Source organism: Epinephelus lanceolatus, chromosome 9 (assembly GCF_041903045.1).
Source record: "Epinephelus lanceolatus isolate andai-2023 chromosome 9, ASM4190304v1, whole genome shotgun sequence".
Lineage (NCBI taxonomy): Eukaryota > Metazoa > Chordata > Actinopteri > Perciformes > Serranidae > Epinephelus > Epinephelus lanceolatus.
The window spans coordinates 3,752,501-3,772,833 of NC_135742.1; the positions used below are offsets into that span (position 1 = coordinate 3,752,501).

Genomic DNA, 20,333 nt, shown 5'->3' on the forward strand with positions numbered 1-20,333 from the left:
ACAGTACATGCATTCTTTCATGCAAGATTGTTATGTTGCAATTAGGTTTATTTCAGTCACAACCCGTTGCGTTGTTCATCGGACTGTTGATAATGCTACATGCAAAAGTGTGTGACCAGAGTCATGATGGCGGGGGGTGGGGGCTACTGTTTTGGTCAGCAAATATAATGAGACTTGGGATGTACCCATAGTAACGCCAGACGCTGGCTGCTTTACGGAGCAGATCCAGCGGTGCCGCTGTCATCAGGAATGGGCGTCGCTTCACGTGACACTTCAGTGGAAAGGACGTCTCATGTCTCTTAAACCGACAATGCTCGCTCATCGCTCCTAGCACTAGCTCGTCGCATTTTTTCCTAGGTGGAAGGGGCTAAACAGCTAGCAAAGTCGGCTAGGTAAGATAACTAGCAGTAATTTAAGAGACTTGGGACGGACCCATAGAGTAACAAGGAGCAGCGTGAATGGCAGAGGCGTAGCCATCATTTCAGAGGTCTATTGAGTGATTTATCATCCCCTCGCATTCAATTGCACCTCTCCTTAATGGCTAAAGACCCACATAGCCACAGTACAACACCAGGGGACTGACTTTAGCTCTTTAAAATCATATACTATCAAAGTCTAAAGCTTTAGCTTCCAAACTCTGGATGACTTGACACAGAATGACCCTCGAGCATCTACAGGGTAAGTTGCCAGATAATTATGTGCCAAATACCTGCCTGGTTTCTCCCTGTCCCTCTTCAATCTTTTGCAATAATATAGACAATAAATGTGGAAAGCAAAATTTTGAAATAGAATTAAGAATAGTAGTGGTGACATACCTGTGGAAATTAACCTCAAAGTCACTTTTATGCTATAGATAATTTCTCTCAGCCAGTTATAATCTCTCCTCACCTGTGAAGACCCTGCATGATCATCCTTGCTGGCCTCTGGTCCACTGTCTCCTCCCTGACCCTGCTCTTTCTATTGTGGCAATAAAGATTAAAAAAATATGTGCAAAGCAATAGTGAGCACAAGTTCTGCGCAGAAATTAAGGAGGAGTGGGTTTATTCCTAGCATGAAACTAGCTAGCAAGTGATTTAACATAGGTAACAATAATGTTAGTATCCTTGTTAACTAGCTTAACTTATTGGCTTCTAGTAATTAGTCATCATTTAACTAACATTATCTACATGCAACAGCATTACTCAACTTACACGGTTTGTTTGGAATAAACTGTGCAAGGTTTTTTGCTTCTTGCTGGCTGGTTTGCTGAACATAGTTAACACAGCAGCACTGCCCAGCAGCAAACCTGTGCGATTGATTCAGAGCACAATGCCACAGCATGTGTGTGCCGCCTGGCGCCGCCTACTCATGGTGCGTTTAAAGACAGCTTGGAAAAACACGGTACCACATGTTAAAAACGAATTCAACGGTTGTAATGGCTGTAAAAAGTGCGGGGGACAGAGGGCACAGATACGGGAAGCGAGGGGGACATGTCCCACGCGTACCCCGCGTCCACTATGCCCATGCCTTTATTCACGGTTATGATCATTAAAAAGCAAAACTAGTGTGTGTATACATTCGGAAGGCTTTACCTTCAGTAGCTAGCTGGCTAGCTAGCTAACTACACTTTTAACGAGTGCATGAGAGTCTACGGAGCATAGCCATGTAGTTGCGTAGCTGACTCATCATTAATGCGGGTAGCAGCCCTGATTGCAGATTTCATAGCTGTCTCCATCCAAGCATGAGGCAAGGCTGTGTGTTCACCAGCAAAGTACACCCTGCCTTCACTTCTGAAGAGCTCTTTGGCGTACTCTAAATGTTGGTAGGGTGTGAAGCAAGTGAAGGCGCCTAAGCTGTGTGGATCTTCACTCCACTTCTTCACCACCACACCTGTGCAGAGAGACCTAATGTGCTCACCGTGGATCTTTGCCAAATCTCTCAGAGCCAGCTCTTTCAGGTCGTCATTGCTCGCACCTAGGAAGAGGAGGGAGTCATCAGACCAGGTGTAGGAGGCCAGGAGGACGCCAACGGTCTCATTTGTGGGGAAACTGTGGCTGGGGTAGTAGATAAAACGAGATGGGAGGTCTGTGATGCTCTTTCCTCCTCGGATGCCGTCCTTCTCCCAGAACTTCTCACTAAAGGTGAGGATGATTTTGGTGGAGCTGTCGTAGTGGACCGCCCTCAGTGCCTCCATCTTTTGGATGGAGAGAGGTGGTTCAAAGTCCATGAACAGGGCTGCTTTGGCTGTGGTTGTTACCAGGACAGCATCAGCGGAAAGGTGAGTAAGAGAGGGCTGTTGGCCTGCCTGGTACGATACAGTTACACTTTTATTTGAGTGGCTGATGCGTTTGACCTTTGAGTTGAGAAGAATATCGCAGTCATTGAGGAAAGGAAGAAAAGCTGTGGGAAGACTGTCCGACCCACCAGATACCTCCTTGTACCTTAAAAACAAAAATAAAAATGGATACTCTTATTAAATGAACTCTTGTAGAGAGGGGGTTCAAATTTGCAATTTTAGCAAGGGTATGTTAAGTTAAATATAGGCCTGTACACTGAATGAAAATCAAATTTTGGTCACAAATTTGTTAAAAAGCCATGTTAGTGAGCACTTCTCCTCTTCCAAGGTAATCCATCCACCTGACAGGAGTGGCATATCAAGATGCTTATTGAGCAGCATCATTACTTCACCATTCATCATTACTTTTAGGCCCGTTTCCACCGCAGAAACTTCGGGGTAATTTTACGAGGCCGGGGCCGTTGGTGCGTGTCTCCACTGCAGGAACCACCCCCGAAGGACAGAGTTCCGGAACTTTTACAGGGGCTAAACAAGTCCCTGCCTCGGAGTAGGTACTCAGAACGGCCCCGAAAGACTCCTGGCTGGGGCTTGGGGATTACTTGGTGCTGATTGGATATACTCAAGGAGGGATGTGATGTCAACAGAAAGCAACAAAATAGCCGGCATTTTTTAAAACTCAGCAGACGAGGGTTAGCTCGTTCATATAGCTTCCACCGCCATGTAAAAAAACCCTCACTAAATGGCCCGTGAAAAAAATATTCTTTCCAGCGGATATCTTAGTTACAACATGATTGAGCTAGCAAAGCAGTTTTGTGTTGATATGTGTGGTATTTATTCAGTTTTGGGAAATCACGATGTCTAGAAAGCATCAGCTAACAGCAGTAGCAAAGCTAACATCAGGATGTCATCTGTTAAAAGCCTCCCGTTGTCGGATACGACATGAAACTACTCCAGTTAGCTCAATCATGTTGTAACTAAGACATCCGCTGGAAAAAATATTTTTTTTCACGGGCCATTTAGTGAGTTATTACAGACACTGCTATCGGCTAACGGCGTCCCTACGTCGCCCCGGTCAAAATGGTCGCGCAACGATTACGTCACATCCAGAGGCAGCCCGTAACTTTACAGGAACCTTCCTCGTACTCCACTCAGTGGAGACACGGCGGTTGAGAGGGCCGAACGAGAGGACGTTCCTGTAGTAGTTCCTGCCCCCCAAATAGTACCAGGAACTTCTTCAGTGGAAACGGGCCTTTTGTGATTTGGTGTGGTCACAATAAAAGGCCACTCTAAAATGTGCAGTTTGATCACAAAACAAAATGCCTTAGATGTTGCAAGTTATGGGCATGCTGACTGCAGGAATGTCCACCAGAGCTGTTGCTTGTAAACCTAAGATTAATTTCACTTCCATAAGACGCCTCCGCAGATGTTTCCAAAAATTTGGCACTACATCCAACCAGCCTCACAACAACACAAGTCAGTTACGATGACGGACTGTTGTCAGGTTAAGACCCTTGTAAGGATGATGAGCATTCAGATGAGCTTTCCTGAGATAGTTTCTGACGGTTCCTGCAGAATGTCTTTGGTCGAGCAAAGCAATCATTGCGTCAGCTGTCTGGGTGGCTGATGTCAGACAACCCTGCTGGTAAAGACGCCTGATGTGGTCTGCAGTTTTTAGGTCGGTTGGAGGTAGTGCGAAATTCACGGCCACCACATCTTATCGTAGTGAAATGAACATGCAGTTCATAGGCAGCAGCTCTGGTGGACATCCCTGTAGTCAGCATGACAACGACACGCTCCCTCAAAACTTGCAGTATCTGTAGCATTGTGCTGTGTGGTAAAACTGCATATTTAGATCTTTACCTTAGACCTGTGAAAGCAAAAACACAAGTGTTGCGTTTAAACTTTTGTTGAGTATAAATTGTGATGCAGAGTGGGAACCTGCAGTCATTCGTGTAATTTATGATTGAGGTCAAAGCTGCCAACATCAGACTCATTTGTTTTATTCCCATTTGAATAGTTTTAAGTGTGGGATGTAGGGCCTTACTTAGTCACGTCATTGATGTTACTCTGCTCATAGATCATCTCATTCAGCGCTGTATACATGAGGCTCTGTTCATTGAGCAGGTCTCCAATCATCCACACCGCTTCTGAGCTCAGACCTGCTTCTTGTTTCAGATAGTCCTGTTAAATAAAACATATTCCATGTCACTCTGAAACTCTGAAAGAAAGTTCAAGATGTCCAGCCTTCCATACAATCCTGAGGTCCTCAAATCAGACCCCTGCTCCCCACAGCTGTGTCCGTGAATATCACAAACAGAATCCAACCCTGGTGGAGGCCTACCCTGGAAATCCAAAGTTCTCGTGAGAGCACAATTTGAATTTGCTCAGCGAGTCACTCTGGCAATCAGTAATGATGCTCATTACCCATGCCGTTGGAGCCGAGCTGCACCAATCACATCGGTGTATCTGATATAGGCGGGCCAGAGGCGAGCTAAACAGATGACGACAGCGCTGCGACGACGAAGTCCGGAATCAGTCAGTAAACATTGCAAGATGGCTACGGATGAACACCAGCTGTTTGAAACGGCTTTGGCCGCTACAATGAACGAGTTAGACTTGGCTTTTTCTCTAAAAGAGGAACAGAAGACGGCGCTCGAATCTGTCCTTTGCAAGAAGGGCGTTTTTGCTGTTTTGCTGACCGGATACGGCAAGAGTCTAGTCTACCAGTTAGCTCTGCTGGTAGCGCTTTGGATACATCACTCTGTGAATTGTTCTGATTTGGTCGTAGTGTTATCCTGCGTGCAGTGATATTTACAAATGCATGCCTGGTGCCGCCCCTCAAGTTGGGCTATTTGCATTACTCATAGCCAGACCCTAAACCTTTCTAGATTTGGGTCTGGATTTCCAGGCTAGCGGAGGCCCACACCCATAGGAAACATGTTTGAATTGTGCCGAGTATGCAGACACAGCTCTCACTTTGGTTACAGAATGACCAGTAACACAGGATTTATACAATTATGGACTCTATGGAGGTGCTGGTAATTTTTAACACAATAAATTTCCCATCATGTGACTGACTGCAGTGAAGCATTAATGCTACCAAAGCGTTGTCTTTCATTCAAAGGTGTTCTCACTGTGGATCACATTGTGTTTTACCTTTAAAGAATAACGGTCATATTTTCTCAGAGCAGCTTGGCAGCCATGAGCCCTCACTTCATCTCTAACCTACAAAGAAAAGGAAAAAGTTACTTCCATGGATAAAGCCAGTCAAATCATCTACTGTGCTGATGGTGTTAAAATGAGTGTTTAATACTGAACTTTGATTTGTCTGTAATGAACAATGAACATTCATTGAAACAAAGTAAACAAATCCAAGGCAAACCCAAAATAAAATTAAAGGTGCTCTTTTTCCAGTCTTAGTACATGTATATGCATGGTCTTATTCCAAAGGTAACACTCTAAAGGTTTTCCCCTACAGTCAGAATCACTGTACAGGCTTCTATAATTGAGTTGAATAAGTTACAACACACTGATTTTTTTTTTGTTTTGGTTTTTTTTTTATCTTTGCCTGAATATTTTTTTCAGATGATTAGAACTGGGAGGTATTAGCTGGAAAACACAATGGGACCATAGCATGGTGTATCACTTAGTCCAAATTCAAAGTATCTAACTTTTTTATAAAAACTTTTTTCCAGGCACTTTTCAAAAACAAATAGGGTAAAACAATGTACTGAATGTGTGAATATGAGTAAAAAACAAATCAACACAGATGGAAATACTTAGACTGCTTTTCTCCCTCCTCACAACAGAGGAGCCATTTGTTTAAAACTTTTGTACATCAATAACAGTCTGTAAGGCCAAGAAAGAGTTAAAAGCTCCTGTGGAGGTCAGGAATGTCATTAGCCCTTTTTAAACAGGAGTTGTGCCAATTTGCAGGAAAGCCCAATCAGTCTTTTTTCAGCATTGGCAGTATAAAAACAAAATCGGGGAGTGCAGCAAAATGCCACCTACCTACTTTTGTTTATACAGAATGCTCCTTTTTCGGGGCAATGGGGGGCGTGAGCAAGTAACAAAACGTGTAGCTCAGCATGTGACGTAAACAGTGACGTGGGAGGGAAGCCGCGGCTGGTCAGTCCTTCGGCGATTCTCTCGTAAGTCGGCCCGTCCTTCACCGTCCCCGTCATCTGACGGTTAATGGCCTCTTCATTTGCGAGGACAAGGAGGGCGCGCAATTCCTTGTCTCCCCTGTTGCTCATCTTTACAGTGTTCTGTTAGGGCTGTACCCAAATATTCGGATATTCGAATATTTGTTTCTATGGGTAGGTATTCGTTATGAAAATTTGGTATTCGATATTCGTTTTTTTATTTACTTTTTTTTTTAAAATATATTTATTTATTTTACATTTTCTTTGGTGCTAAATGTAGTCTTTTTGTTGTTGGTAAATGTAGGTTATCAATAAAAATCAAAACTTTTAAATTGCATTGTTAAAAATGTGAAAATATAGTATAGCCTGCTGAGCTTGTGCACACGGCACGCTTGAGCGCATCCGTCTGAGGCTGTGGATCAATGCCAAGTTTTACCACTTTATCACTATTCCCTCTAACTTGTAGCTGTTTTTTCGTTATCTTTTGAATTTAATATGAATTATGGAACCGTTTTTGTCAACGTTTGTTTCCCCCGTTTTGTACAATAAATTATTGTTTAAAGTTTCAACAAGTTTCTTTTGGAGTGCGTGACACAAGTGTGTTTTGAAAACGACCGCAGACTGTGACCTGCTCAACGCATCAGTACCTTCGGATGCCATGACAGTAATAGTCAATAATGTCAAAATATCATTTACAGACCGATTTAACAGACGATCACTGCTGCCCGACCCGCAGGTCCATTTGCAGGTCCCGCGGGTTACGGGTCGACCCGCGCATCACTACTCAGCTCAGTCTATAAAGGCTGTATACAACAGTAAGGCTATAGACATTATATTCTATTCAGGCCGGCAAAACCAGCAGCGCATCGGCTCTACAGTGTACGACACTGCTGATTAACCATTTTATTGCAGCACAGAGTGTCTGCCAGCAACCAATTACTTGCAGAGGCTTCCTACAACTTGTTTCAACGGTTCCGATTTAATCAGAGGACAAATTAAACAGGATGACTAGCCAATGTGAAAATCAAAAGAAAGCACAGAATAATGTACTCAAGGAGACTGTTTTGAGAGCAAAGATCCGGTCGCCGCTGTGCAAAACTCCTCAATACAATTAGGTCCGAAAAAACCCCAGAGTCTGGGCCAGTGGCCCAACATTCACTGAAAATCTGGCAGTGTAAAAGGGCTAATGACTACAAGACCCAGACCTTAGAATGTTAATTATGTAACTGTATGTTAAGGACATAACATTATTCATGGGGTGCAAATTTAAAGGACATGCATGTGTACATGCGACATATTCCTTGAGAATATGTTGCATGTACACATGATAAGTTGCTACCATGCTTAAGGTGATGGGCCAGCATTTAGCATGCTAACATGCATCTGGCCCTGACAATTTGCGGAATTTGTGGAATGGTCCTGCACCATCTATTTTCCAAGGGTGTGTGATTTGTGCAACTTTCTTGTAGATTGAAAAAGGCGAAAGCAACAGGTTTGTTTTCAGTTGAGGCCCTTTAACTTTGTCCTTCCTTTATCCGCCTTACCTTCTCAAAAGCTTGTTGTAGCAGCTGGTCGGCTGTCTTTCCATTCTCACCCATCCCCACGCTGTACTTCAGAATCTCAGGGTGTCTTTCCACTCTGCTCGTCCTCTCCAGCACTCCGTTCACAAAGTAAAAAGTATTTGGGTCATACATGATGAAGTCATTGAGCTGGACCCCCAGCTTTTCAGCAAACCAGTGCACAATGCTGTTGAAAGAGACATTGATGGTGGCAGAGTTACAGAAGCTTGTGACTAAATGGTGTTGAGACAATAAATGAAGGCAGATCCCTCTGACACTCACCAAAGACCTATTGATATAACCTACTTTTTATTGTCATGACATAAGCATCCCTTTTATACAATCTGTGATGGTGGAGGGCTCCATGCACGTTTTAAATGTAAATGCTCAACTGAAAAAATTACAGAAACTCACTGGTGAAAATCTGGGATCCTCATGGCTCCCAGGTCAGCATACCAGCCCTCTTTTTCATTCCTGTAGGTCTCCACCCGTCCTCCAACACGGCCGCTAGCCTCTAATATGGTTACCTTGTCAGAGCAGATAAATACGAGTAAGGCCAGTCATGTAATGTTTCAACGGTAGTGGTGTTCTACTGCCCTCTTTATTCACATCAGTGTTAAACAGATGGAGGCTGTGTCTCAGACCACGGGTACTCCTGATGGATCTTCAAAAATATATGGGGCCATTATGGTAGCAAAATAGCTGCAAATGCGTATCTCAATCTGTGTGTGCGTAATCAGATATGTAAATGTGTAAAATAATTTGCAAAAACGTAATAAAGTTTGTGAATGCGTACAAAAATCTGCAAATGTGTATTTAGAATCTGTGTGTGCGTAATCAGATATGTAAATGTGTAAAAAAATCTACAAATCTGTATTCAGATTTGCAAGTGTATTGCGATCTGTAAATCTGTACAACGATCTGTAACAGTTGTGCCTCTTCCTGAGCTAATCCTCCTTAACTGTCTTGATATGCACCTTCAGCAAGTTCAGTACATCAACACGTTATTTTCCAGCACCAGCTGCGCCTCGTTTTCAAACTCTGTCGTTTGGTGTCAACAATGACCAAGGTTAAGATCAACCCACATAGTTGTCCCTGCATTGTGAAATTGGAATGCGGCAAGTAAATCTATTCCGGGAGCAGAACGGTTCTTTTACTCTTGCTTTACTACCAGGAGTTTTCCCACACAGAAGGTTAGACCAATTAGAGAGCAGTTTCTTTGCACATCACAAAGGTTGATCTGCTTGTAAATGCTGTCCTGTGGACTCAAACAAAACTCAAAGTAATATGCAACATTTCAACAAGCTGGCCCCAGATCGGACCAGAGCAAACGAGCTATAGGTGTGAAAATGGCCAAAGACACTGCCTTGCTAGCTCCCTACCATCAGAGGTCCCAAAGGCCACAGGTTGTTTGATGCAGCATACCAACTCGTCACATATCGCCACTTGGTCAGTGCTGTTCATGGGTACACATTACACGATAGGTATCCTCCTGCGTTCATTGTTGACTTTCATGATTAGGTTTAGAAAAGAATATCAGGGGCCTCCTGGTGGGTTAACTGGCTGGCCCCAGCTCAAAAAACTCTTTGATAGCACAGAAAATGTTTTTTGCTGTGCCTTGGTTTTTATAATAACATGTATAGCATATGAACCTGCTGCATGTACCTTGTGCCCAGCGTCTTGCAGTAGCATGGCAGCTGTCAGCCCAGCCATGCCTGCGCCGACAATAACAACATGATGAGATGTACTGGTTTGTGGAAGGCCCTTCTGAACAGTGTCCATTAGCTCATCATAGTCTGTGTCAATCAGACACTCAGACAGATCTTTCCTCAGCCTGACATCAGCAGTGTAGCCGGGGTCTAGTGGGACAAAGGGGACCCTGGCATCAACTGGAAACAAGACAAACACACTACTTAATCAAACAGGAAACTATCAGACGGTATTTAACCTTCATTGATATTTGCTTGAGTATTTTATCAGCTCAGATTCATTCTTTGTTGCTCTTTGAGCCATATTATGCTGAACATACCCCTACATTCTGTTTTTTTTTAACCATTTCCTAAATTCATAAAGCCAGTTTGTGTTTACCATTTCTCTGCTCTGCGTTGTCCCTGATGTCCAGAGGACCAGCTGAGGACAGAGCCGTCAAGACCAGCAGCAGCAACACTGACGTCTTCATCTGGAGATTAAAACCATAGAACAAAATCACTCTTAGTTTCTAAAACAGCATTAAACCAACTAAGGCTGCCCCCAGTAGTTGACCAAACGTTAGTCCACCAGAAAGGTCACAGTTGGCAAGATTTTATTGGTTGTTTAGTCGCCACAAAAATAAATGTGAAATTCTTTTAAAAGCTGCGCCTTGGGGTGGCAGCCCTAAAACCAACACAAGCTTGAGGACTTTAACACCTCAGTGTGAAGCCATTATGTCCAGATTGTCTGTACATGGAAGAATGGCTTTTGCTGGATGAAGAATACATTGGAATAGATTTTTGTAAATGTAGAATTTAATATCAGAGTAAAATCTGAATAAAGATATTAATTATACATACTTTTATGAGTTGTATTATAATGTATGGAAACTTTAATTTAAATCACTAGTATGTTTTATCTATTGAAAAATACAGTCATAATTTTTACAGTTTAACAACTTTAAGACTTAATTTAAGGTAACAGCACCATGAGAAGTACTCACCATCCCAGTGTCCTTCACCAAATGCACGTCCAGTCTCCTTCAGGCTTATATACTCACTGCTTCATGGCTGAGTCACTGAACACACTGTACTTTCACCTCGTCTTTGCTTGGCTTGTGTTTTAGCATTGGGCCGTTGGGTTTGAAGGTTCTGTGAGGTGTTGCTCATTGGTGTGGTTTGAGCTTTAACACATACTAGTTAAGCAGTAATGCATATTGCATCAAAAGACTACATTGAAAGGATACTTTTGTGTCTCCCTAAACATGAATGCCTGGAAGGAGACTACCTTCCAAAACTCAGTTTAACAGTCGCAGCTTACGATATGAAAAGAGAAGAAGGGCAAAACTTGCCAGACGGTTTCTTTTGAATAGAGGAACTGTGATAACATTTGGATTTAAAGACACTAATAGCATTTCTGTACCAAGCTGTAGTGTTTTACAGTACATCATCAAAGTGTTGTGTGTTTTAGGGGATTCATAAACTAAAGTATTTTAAATGTGACTGCCTGACTTTACCCCAAATTGTGAGTGCAGAAGAACGGCTGCTTTTTTACCCTGCTTCACTTTCTTGTGGTCTGACATTTTCACATCTGAACTGACCAGTGAGCATGTTGTGTTGGAGGAGATAAATATTCTGCAATGGAACTGGAACCCTGACCGTGCCCTGGCTCTAAGGTCATGGCAGCATCTATAAAGTAAATATTAACATGGAGGAGCTGTGGATTTGTTGCAAAAGGCAAACTTTAGTGGGTAACTCATTAGTTCGGTAGTTTCTGCTTTCTTGTGTCTCTGAAGTCTTGGGATGGTTGACTGATTAAAGAAAACAGTCTGGTGTCATGGTAAGCAAAAGGATAATTTTACAGGTCATTGTTTTTCCACTTGTTTTTCAGGTATATTAACAGTTCTAAAACATCATTTACACATACAAAGGAAAAAGTCAAAGGTTTTCTCTTAGTTAATAGTTAATATCTATTGGGTCTAATGCAGCAACATTCTCTTAAAATTCTCTTATATTTTCTCTTAATTTTCTGGAAAAAGAGAAGTTGGCTACAGATGCACCAAACATTTGTCCTTTTTTTTTTTTTAGAATTTCCCCTGCTGTTCAATTTTTTTAAATTTTTATTCATTTATTTATTTATTTTTAATTAAGAACTTTGTACATCCTGGCAGAGATGAAGGTGTACATATAAGCACTTCAGAGAGAGAGAGAGAAAATAGCAATCAGTGAGGTTTGCTGAATAAATACCATTGGGTCTTCTTCATGTTACCTCCACAAACTCAGGCCACAAGGGTTTTACATATTTAGTTTAATATACCTGTATGTAAGCTACTGTAATATTGTTTGTGCTGATACAAACCCCACCAAACTCCTTAAGCTCCACTTACTCCAAAAACATAACTTCTAGGGCTCCATTCTCTCCTCTATTTTCTAAACTGAGGATCATAACCATATTTGATATTAATATCATGGAAATCTGCATTGTCATAAGGCAATCCACCAAAGTCACGTATTACCCAATCACTTTCATCAATATTTTTGCATGTATTCCAGTATATTTCTAGACAAAATCAAAGTCCAGTTGCCTACGATTTAATTGTTGCCAGAATGGAACTGACCTGGATAAATGAGAATATCCACAGACGTATTCCACTATACACTCAGAGGGCAATACACTGTTTAATATAAAGGGATCACATTGTGGAATCAACATCATAATCTTGCAGACAGCATCTTGTCTATATTTAAAAAAAAAAAAAAAAAAAAAAAAAAAAAGATTATTATTTTGTTCCATTTAATTTTTATTTCTTCTTTCCTATTTCATTTTTGTTTCTCGTATTTAACCTATACCATACCATGACTTAGTCATACCAAAAACCAACATTGGTCCACAGGGGGAGCCACAGCGATCGGTCGCATTTTAGCCATTTTGAAGCATTTTTTTGTTGTTATAGCGCCACCCAGTTGCCAATTAGAGTTCAATTTCTCCAGTCACCTTGAGGCGTCCTGTTCTACATATCTACCAAGTTTAGTAAAAATCCATATGGCGGTTAGGCCTAGATAAGAAATGAGCTCTCTAGCGCCCCCATTTTGTTTGATGGGGTCAATAATGGAGGGGTCCCCTCAGATTATGTGTGGTCATATGCCTACAAAGTTGCGTGGTGATGGGTGAAACCCTTGAGATGTTATACACCTTTTATGTGATGAGCCACGCCCTCCGCAATATTCATTGCCTTATAGAAGCTCAGTTTTAGTAAGTTTTCCAACTTTTGCCAAGAGGGAACTTTAGATATTGGTCCCTAGATTATGTTCACCCAGTTTCATGCAGATCGCTCAAACTTCCTAGGAAGAGATCCATTTGAAGTGTTTTTCAAAAAATTCAAAATGGCGGAAAATCTATATAAGCGGAAGTTATGGGTTCTTGAGGCAAATGTGTTCCTCATGAGGAGAGGCATCTCTGTGCAAAGTTTCATGTCTCTACCACATACGGGGCATGAGATATGCCCATTCAAAGTTTGACATTTCAATGGGTTGCTATAGCGCCCCCCTTTGGCCAATTGATGTAATATTGCTTCATTGGCATCCTCCCATGACCCTCTACCACTGTGCCAAATTTCACATGGATTGACCAAGTCAGTGAGGAGAAAAACATAGAACAGACACAGACAGAGTTTTCATCATTATATAGTAGATAATTTAGCACTGATTGTACTTACATGATATTAGTTAAGTAACATTCTTAATGCAGAGCTCTTTACAAGTAAATATATATCTATAGAATATAGAATATTTTTACTCAAATAAAGGATCTGAATACTTCCTCCTGCTGCTGACATGGCAAATGTGTTGTTATTGCTGGGTTTTTGATTTTCCTGTAACACCAGTACTGACACTCTGAAAAATCACTTTTACATTGAGTTTATTTAACAGCAAGTTAAAGTTCTTCTTTTACAGACTTGTTTGGTGGTATTTCTCCAGTTCTTGGGCACGTGCCAGAGTCTTTGCACCCGGCACATTACCTGCCCTCATTCCATGTTTAGGGGGCGTTGTCTCTGCTAATAGTTGACATGATCAAGTGGGATTCATCATTCACCTCACCTGGGAAAGAGCAGTTTTAGATAGTTAAGAATGTTTGGTGTTATCTCTAAACTCCTTAAAGGCCTTATGACAAGAAAACCCTACACTACAGAATATATTCTTTTAAAAAAAAAGGGAAATATCAAATGAGGACTGGGTGGCAATTTGTAAATTCCAGTGGAAATTTGCTGAAGGGACACTAAATGTTGGAGACTGTGTGGGTGTCAGGAAGCCAATCCCTGGCATGTATTCTGGGAGTGTCCTGTGATCAGGCCTGTCTGGGCAGAATTTCATGAAGCACTAAGAAAGATACTTAACACTGATCTTCCTTTGCAATTTTCTACATTATTTTTAGGATGTACTGATTCTAAGGCAAAGTGTTCTGACAAATATATGTTTGGTATTTTGACATCTGCTTGCTGAAAGCCCTTACAAGGCGCTGGCTGCTTCCTGAACCCCCCACAATAGAGCAGTGGACAGGGATTATAAATGATATTTATGTTATGGAAAGGATTACCTTTACTCTTTGTCCTCAGAAAAATGTGGTCATTAAATCCTGGGCCAAGTGGACAAAATATTTTTATCTTACTATATAATGACGAAAACTCTGTGTGTGTGTGTTCCATGTTTTTCTCCTCGCTGACTTGGTCAATCCATGTGAAATTTGGCACAGTGGTAGAGGGTCATGGGAGGATGCCAATGAAGCAATATTACATCAATTGGCCAAAGGGGGGCGCTATAGCAACCGAATGAAATGTCAAACTTTGAATGGGCATATCTCATGCCCCGTATGTGGTAGAGACATGAAACTTTGCACAGAGATGCCTCTCCTCATGAGGAACACATTTGCCTCAAGAACCCATAACTTCCACTTATATAGATTTTCCGCCATTTTGAATTCTTTGAAAAACACTTCAAATGGATCTCTTCCTAGGAAGTTTGAGCCATCTGCATGAAACTGGGTGAACATAATCTAGGGAGCAATATCTAAAGTTCCCTCTTGGCAAAAGTTGGAAAACTTACTAAAACTGAGCTTCTATAAGGCAATGAATATTGCGTAGGGCGTGGCTCATCACATAAAGGTGTATAACATCTCAAGGGTTTCACCCATCACCACGCAACTTTGTAGGCATATGACCACACATAATCTGAGGGGACCCCTCCATTATTGACCCCATCAAACAAAATGGGGGCGCTAGAGAGCTCATTTCTTATCTAGGCCTAACCGCCATATGGACTTTTACTAAACTTGGTAGATATGTAGAACAGGACGCCTCAAGGTGTCTGGAGAAATTGAACTCTAATTGGCAACTGGGTGGCGCTATAACAACAGAAAAATGCTTCAAAATGGCTAAAATGCGACCGATCGCTGTGGCTCCCCCTGTGGACCAATGTTGGTGTTTTCTAATGTTTGGTATGACTAAGTCATGGTATGGTATGCTGTACATAATCACGGAAACTGTCATTGTGTCATTCTGTCAGTCAGTCATTCTGTCTGTCCCCCGTTTTTCTACTCACTGACGTGGTCAATCTATGTGAAACTGCACATAGGCATTGAGGACTGACATAGGTAGAAGGTGACAAAGCTACCAATGGCTATGGACTAAATCGTAGTGGAGTAAAGAGTACAATATTTCTCTTTGAAGTGTCGTGTAGTAGAAGTATAAAGTGGGATGAGATTAAAATACTCAAGTAAAGTAAAAGTACCTCAAATAAAGTACTTGAATACAGTACGTAAGTACATTTGCTTAGTTACATTCCAGCACTGGTCAGCAGAGGGACACACAGTAACTGAAATTACAGTAATTGGGATCAATGGAGCAAGTATAGTAGTTTGTCTTTAGCCCACAAATGTATAAACCAATCATTATAATTACCCTAAAGCATAAATACAGTTATATGATATTTATGCATTTTTTCGGTAAGAGTGCTGTTGACCACTTGTAAAAGAGGAAAACACTGATGAATCAAAGAAATCAGTGGGTACCAACAAAATAAAAACAAACCATGATTATAAACAAAAATAAGAGAAAATTTGTTCGTATTTTGTTTCTTGCATGAGGCCCATTGTCAAACCAGTCCTATACTAGTACCACAAAATTTTGTTCATGGTGTTTTATCTGTGTTTGTAAAAAAAAAACAAAAAAAAAACAAAACAACAACAACATGGATGTAGTAAAATACTTGGATACAGCACTGAGGGCGGGGCCCCATTCATTCCTATTAAAGTTGTTCAGTTGCTCTCTTTCTGCGGTTCCAATGTGTGGCTACTACAAAAACTGGCTTCAAAGCTCAGCACACTTCCTGGAAAACAACACAAACTTGGACTCTCTGCAGTGAACAACATCCAGAGCACTAAGCTGTCACTGATGAGCCGATGGGAACGCACCCCTGAACAAACCTCCCCATCCGATGTTTGTGTCAGAGCTGCCAACATAAAGTGAATCAGCGCAAAAGAGAGAGCTGGCAGCGTGAGAACAAAACTCTGATCAGTGATTTTTTTTTTCAATTTTTATTATTATTTTTCAGTTGCCACCATCTTAGAGAGGCTTCAGGATGACCTAAGCTTTCAAGAAAGCTTGGGTTTTAAGAAATACTGTGATAGACATGGCAGCAATACAAGGAATTTACATTGTGGACAAAATTCAATTAAATTCAATTTGTCAAAATCACACAGCTGGTCTGCGACTACTTTCTCAAGGATCTTTGAAAGAAAGGGAAGATTAGATATTGGGATTTTTAGGAGAGGTTTAATCACAGTTACCTTAAAGGACTGTGGTACATAGCCTGTTAATAAAGATATATTGATCATGTCTAATATGTGAGTGTTAACTAAAGGTAAGACTTCTCTAAGTAGCCTAGTTGGGATGGGTTCTAAGAGACACGGTGATGATTCAGATGAAGAAATCATTGAGGTCAATTGTTGAAGGGTAATCGGGCAGAAGCAAACTAAATATTTATCAGGTCAAGGTCCCTGTGTTTGAAGGCAGACTGGTACTGAGAGCAGCTGAAGGGTAATTACACACTTCTAGAAGTAGCCCGACTTTGCCAGTTGGTGAATTGGCGGAAAAGATCAAACAGCTCATTTTTGTTTGTTTGTTTGTTTTGTTTGCCCATTATTGTTTAGCAGTGCATGTCGGCGTCAGGGGAAACATGGCAGGACAACAACGAAACTTAAGCAGGCAGAAGTCCAAGTATGGTGGGTGGGAGTGGTGGTGGCTAGATGGGTCTGACAAACACCGACTTTCACCCGGGAGGCAGGTGTTCGCTTCCTTTAAGGATTATAAAGCCAAACCCTGTTCTTTTTTCCTAAACCAAACCACGTGCGTGTGCACATCAGGAAAGAAATGTCAATCCACAGTGTTGTACCTATGTAGTGCATTTATTTTGAAAGGGACTGTATGCAAACTCTACATTTCCTGTGAAAACAGAAGTGTAACTTCAAGCAGGTAGCCTGTTGTAATGGAAATGCAACTCACTGCCGCGTTGGGCTGATGGCCCAAACCAAACCAAGCCAGCCCGTGACTGTCGAAAAGGGGTGGGCTGGTGGGCAGGGACATTTAGGGCCTCCTAAAGGGGATCAGTTGGAAGAGGTGGTGGGTGATCATATGTTGACACCACCTTGATGACTTTCAGCAGATAGGTTGACTCTGATTAGCTGATAATCAGATGCTGACACAGTCTACAGATACTTTGTTGAATACTGCTTAATAACCTGTTGCAAAAAAGAAATATTGACAGTTGACATCTGGAGATCAAGACTGGAAACCTTACAGTCTACTGGCAGTTAGTTACGTAACCTCATCCGACAGGTGGTATGAGGAATAAATTATAATCCTCAGCATGAGAAAGTATGGTTGCCCTGGGTCACCTTTCACTAGAGCTCCCTGTCTTGTGCCAGGTTTCTTAACCCCCGAGGGAAGGTGTGTGTACTCTCCCAGGTCTTGACTGAATTTCTGTGAAACACTGACCTAAAAAATTCTGACAATGTTCTTGGCAGCAGCTTGATGAGGAGGTGCAGAATGAGGAAATCACATGCAACACGTACACACAGAAACCTGAGTCCTTAGTGAACTTTCATTAAAGCTTCCTTTCTTGTGCCAGGTTTCACAACCGTGAGAGAGGGTGTGGATTTATTTTCTCTGGAAATCAAACTTGCAAAATACTAGTTACATACTTGGCAGGATCTCGAGAAAGAGTTGTGGACTGAGAAAAACAAGCACAAAATGCGCAAATACACACACACACACACACACACACACACACACACACATTACATTCACCTGTAAAGCATTTTAATAAATCAATCTATCATAATTAAAACAATTGGAGACTGAGAACAAACTGATATATAAGTCTGACGATCTTTTACAGTTTTTCTCGATTGGTTTGGCTCATTTCTTGAAACAGAAATTACATTCTCAAAACAACATGGACAACCCTCCAAACCACTGGGCACTTCTTCACAACAGATTTCAAATTCTCATTCCTTTCAACAAATTGCAAATGTCTTAGCACACTTTGCAAATGATTGATTACAGTTGCCTACAGTTAGCACAATTACCAATTGTATATATCTTGCTGATCTAAACTAACTGTTGATTGTCAGTCAGATGGTTTTACTCTCCAAAACATGTCAGCATTATTTCATTGTGTCAGCCATCACATGCACAGGAGTTCATTCAATTGTCAAAATTAGTCAGGAACATAATACCATGTATGACATCACATTACATGATATGAATATCTTTTGCTGATTGATAAATTGACTCAGGTGAATCTAGAACTTGACTAATAAAGGGGGTGTGTAACACATGACCAATCAAATGGTATGTTTAGTTACCTGACAGGTGCTATCCATGAGTATGATTTTTGCCAAACATACATATAGAGCTTGACCAGAATCAATACAATTTCTGAACATGGAGGCACCTGGCCAGGTAAACAATGACCAACTGCCTGCTCGAGGAAGAGGAAGAAGAAGAGGAGGAGGAGGAGGAGTAAGGGTGCATGGTGGTGGAGTAGGTGGAAGAGGGCGAGGGACACGAAGACACCATGCCGTTCCAGATGAAATTCGGGCTACACTTGTTGACCATGTGATCAATCATGGCCTCACAATGGCAGAGGCAGGTCGTCGCGTTCAGCCGAATGTGCCCAGATCTACAGTGTCTTCTATCATCCAAACCTTCCGCAGGGAAAACAGGTAGGCCTATGTACTCATTCAACAATGGAATTACTGTATTGATAGTACAGTTTACAATAGTATTCCAATTACTGTACAGCAATGCATTACAGTAGAATTTCAGTACATTACGTAACAGTAAAACAACAGTACAATTGGTAACTCATTCTGTGAGAAATTCATACAGTAGGTCTACAGGACAGGACAGTGCATCACAATACAAATGGTAATATTGTCTATTTGTGAATTCTATGTCTAGGATTGGACGACAACCTCGTACTGGTGGCAGAAGAACACTACTCAGCCGAGAACAAGAACAGGAGATCTGCAATATAGTGATGGCAAATAATGCCATCACACTAAGAGAGATCTGTAATACCATAATACAGGACAATCTAATATTCCAGAACATCAACACTATCAGCATATCAACAATAGACAGGGTATTGAAGAAGCATGAGATGAGCATGAAACAGCTCTACAGGGTACCATTTGAGAGAAACTCTGATAGAGTGAAAGAGCTGCAGTTCCAGTATGTAAATGTAAGTCAGTGGTGTGTTACTGGTTATCTATCATTATAACCTGTTTACAGTAAAGCACAGAGGCCACTATATTGAACTTTTGGTGGAGAACACAAAACATTCCTATGTAATTTGCTGTTATGGTATGTTTCTACCGTATAACTGATTTGATATTTTGTTGTACTGTATTATAGAGAATAATGGCATTGGAGGGGAATGAGACTCCTCACACCCTTGTTTTCGTGGATGAAGCCGGCTTCAACCTGGCCAAAGGAAGAAGACGTGGCCGGAATATTATTGGCCACCGGGCCACGGTGGATGTCCCAGGCCAGCGTGGGGGCAATATAACAATGTGTGCTGCCATTTCTGAAAATGGTGTGGCCACCCACATTCCCACACTTGGCCCATACAATACCCGAAAGCTCCTGTTCTTTTGGATCACCTTTATTCAGATCTCATCCCAGAAAATGAGAGAGGTTTGGTAGGGCCTCACTTGTCAAAGTTTGTAGTTGTGTGGGACAATGTCAGCTTCCACCGCAGCCCGCTCATCAGGGCCTGGTTCACTGCCCACCCAAGACTGCTAATGGTGCTCCTACCACCTTACTCCCCATTTCTCAATCCAATTGAGGAATTTTTCTCTGCTTGGAGGTGAGGGGTGTATGAGCATCAGGCTCAGAACCAGAGGTCCCTGCTTGAAGCAATGGATGCTTGCTGTGACAATGTCACAGCAGATCAGTGCAGGGGATGGTTGCGGCATGCACGTAGATTCTTCCCCCGTTGCATCGTAAGGGAGAATATCAGGTGTGATGTGGATGAAAATCTGTGGCCAGACAGACAGCAGAGAGAGGACGACCACGAGAGTGAGGATGAGGAGGACGACCATTGA

General features: G+C 41.8%; 2 protein-coding genes across 2 annotated transcripts in view; one reads left to right on the top strand and one right to left on the bottom strand.

Moving 5' to 3' along the window:
* The window catches only part of LOC117252548 (L-amino-acid oxidase-like), a 19,951-nt gene extending 1,111 nt beyond the window's left edge, over positions 1–18,840 (bottom strand). Inside the window, exons 1-8 of the mRNA XM_078171065.1 lie at positions 18,697–18,840; positions 10,068–10,158; positions 9,645–9,868; positions 8,394–8,506; positions 7,965–8,166; positions 5,432–5,500; positions 4,320–4,456; positions 1–2,420 (exon numbers count right to left, since the gene is read on the bottom strand). The exon at positions 1–2,420 is cut by the window's left edge and continues 1,111 nt beyond it. Coding sequence (XP_078027191.1) covers positions 1,628–2,420; positions 4,320–4,456; positions 5,432–5,500; positions 7,965–8,166; positions 8,394–8,506; positions 9,645–9,868; positions 10,068–10,158; positions 18,697–18,840 — 1,773 coding nt within the window. The 3' untranslated portion in view covers positions 1–1,627. The remainder of the gene's footprint in view (positions 2,421–4,319; positions 4,457–5,431; positions 5,501–7,964; positions 8,167–8,393; positions 8,507–9,644; positions 9,869–10,067; positions 10,159–18,696) is intronic.
* A 6-nt stretch (positions 18,841–18,846) lies between these two features.
* Positions 18,847–20,333, top strand: LOC144464339 (uncharacterized). The gene is made up of 4 exons (XM_078171066.1): positions 18,847–18,947; positions 19,186–19,468; positions 19,642–19,822; positions 20,278–20,333. The coding sequence occupies exons 1-4, from the start codon at positions 18,862–18,864 to the stop codon at positions 20,331–20,333; spliced, it is 606 nt and encodes a 201-aa protein (XP_078027192.1). The 5' UTR covers positions 18,847–18,861.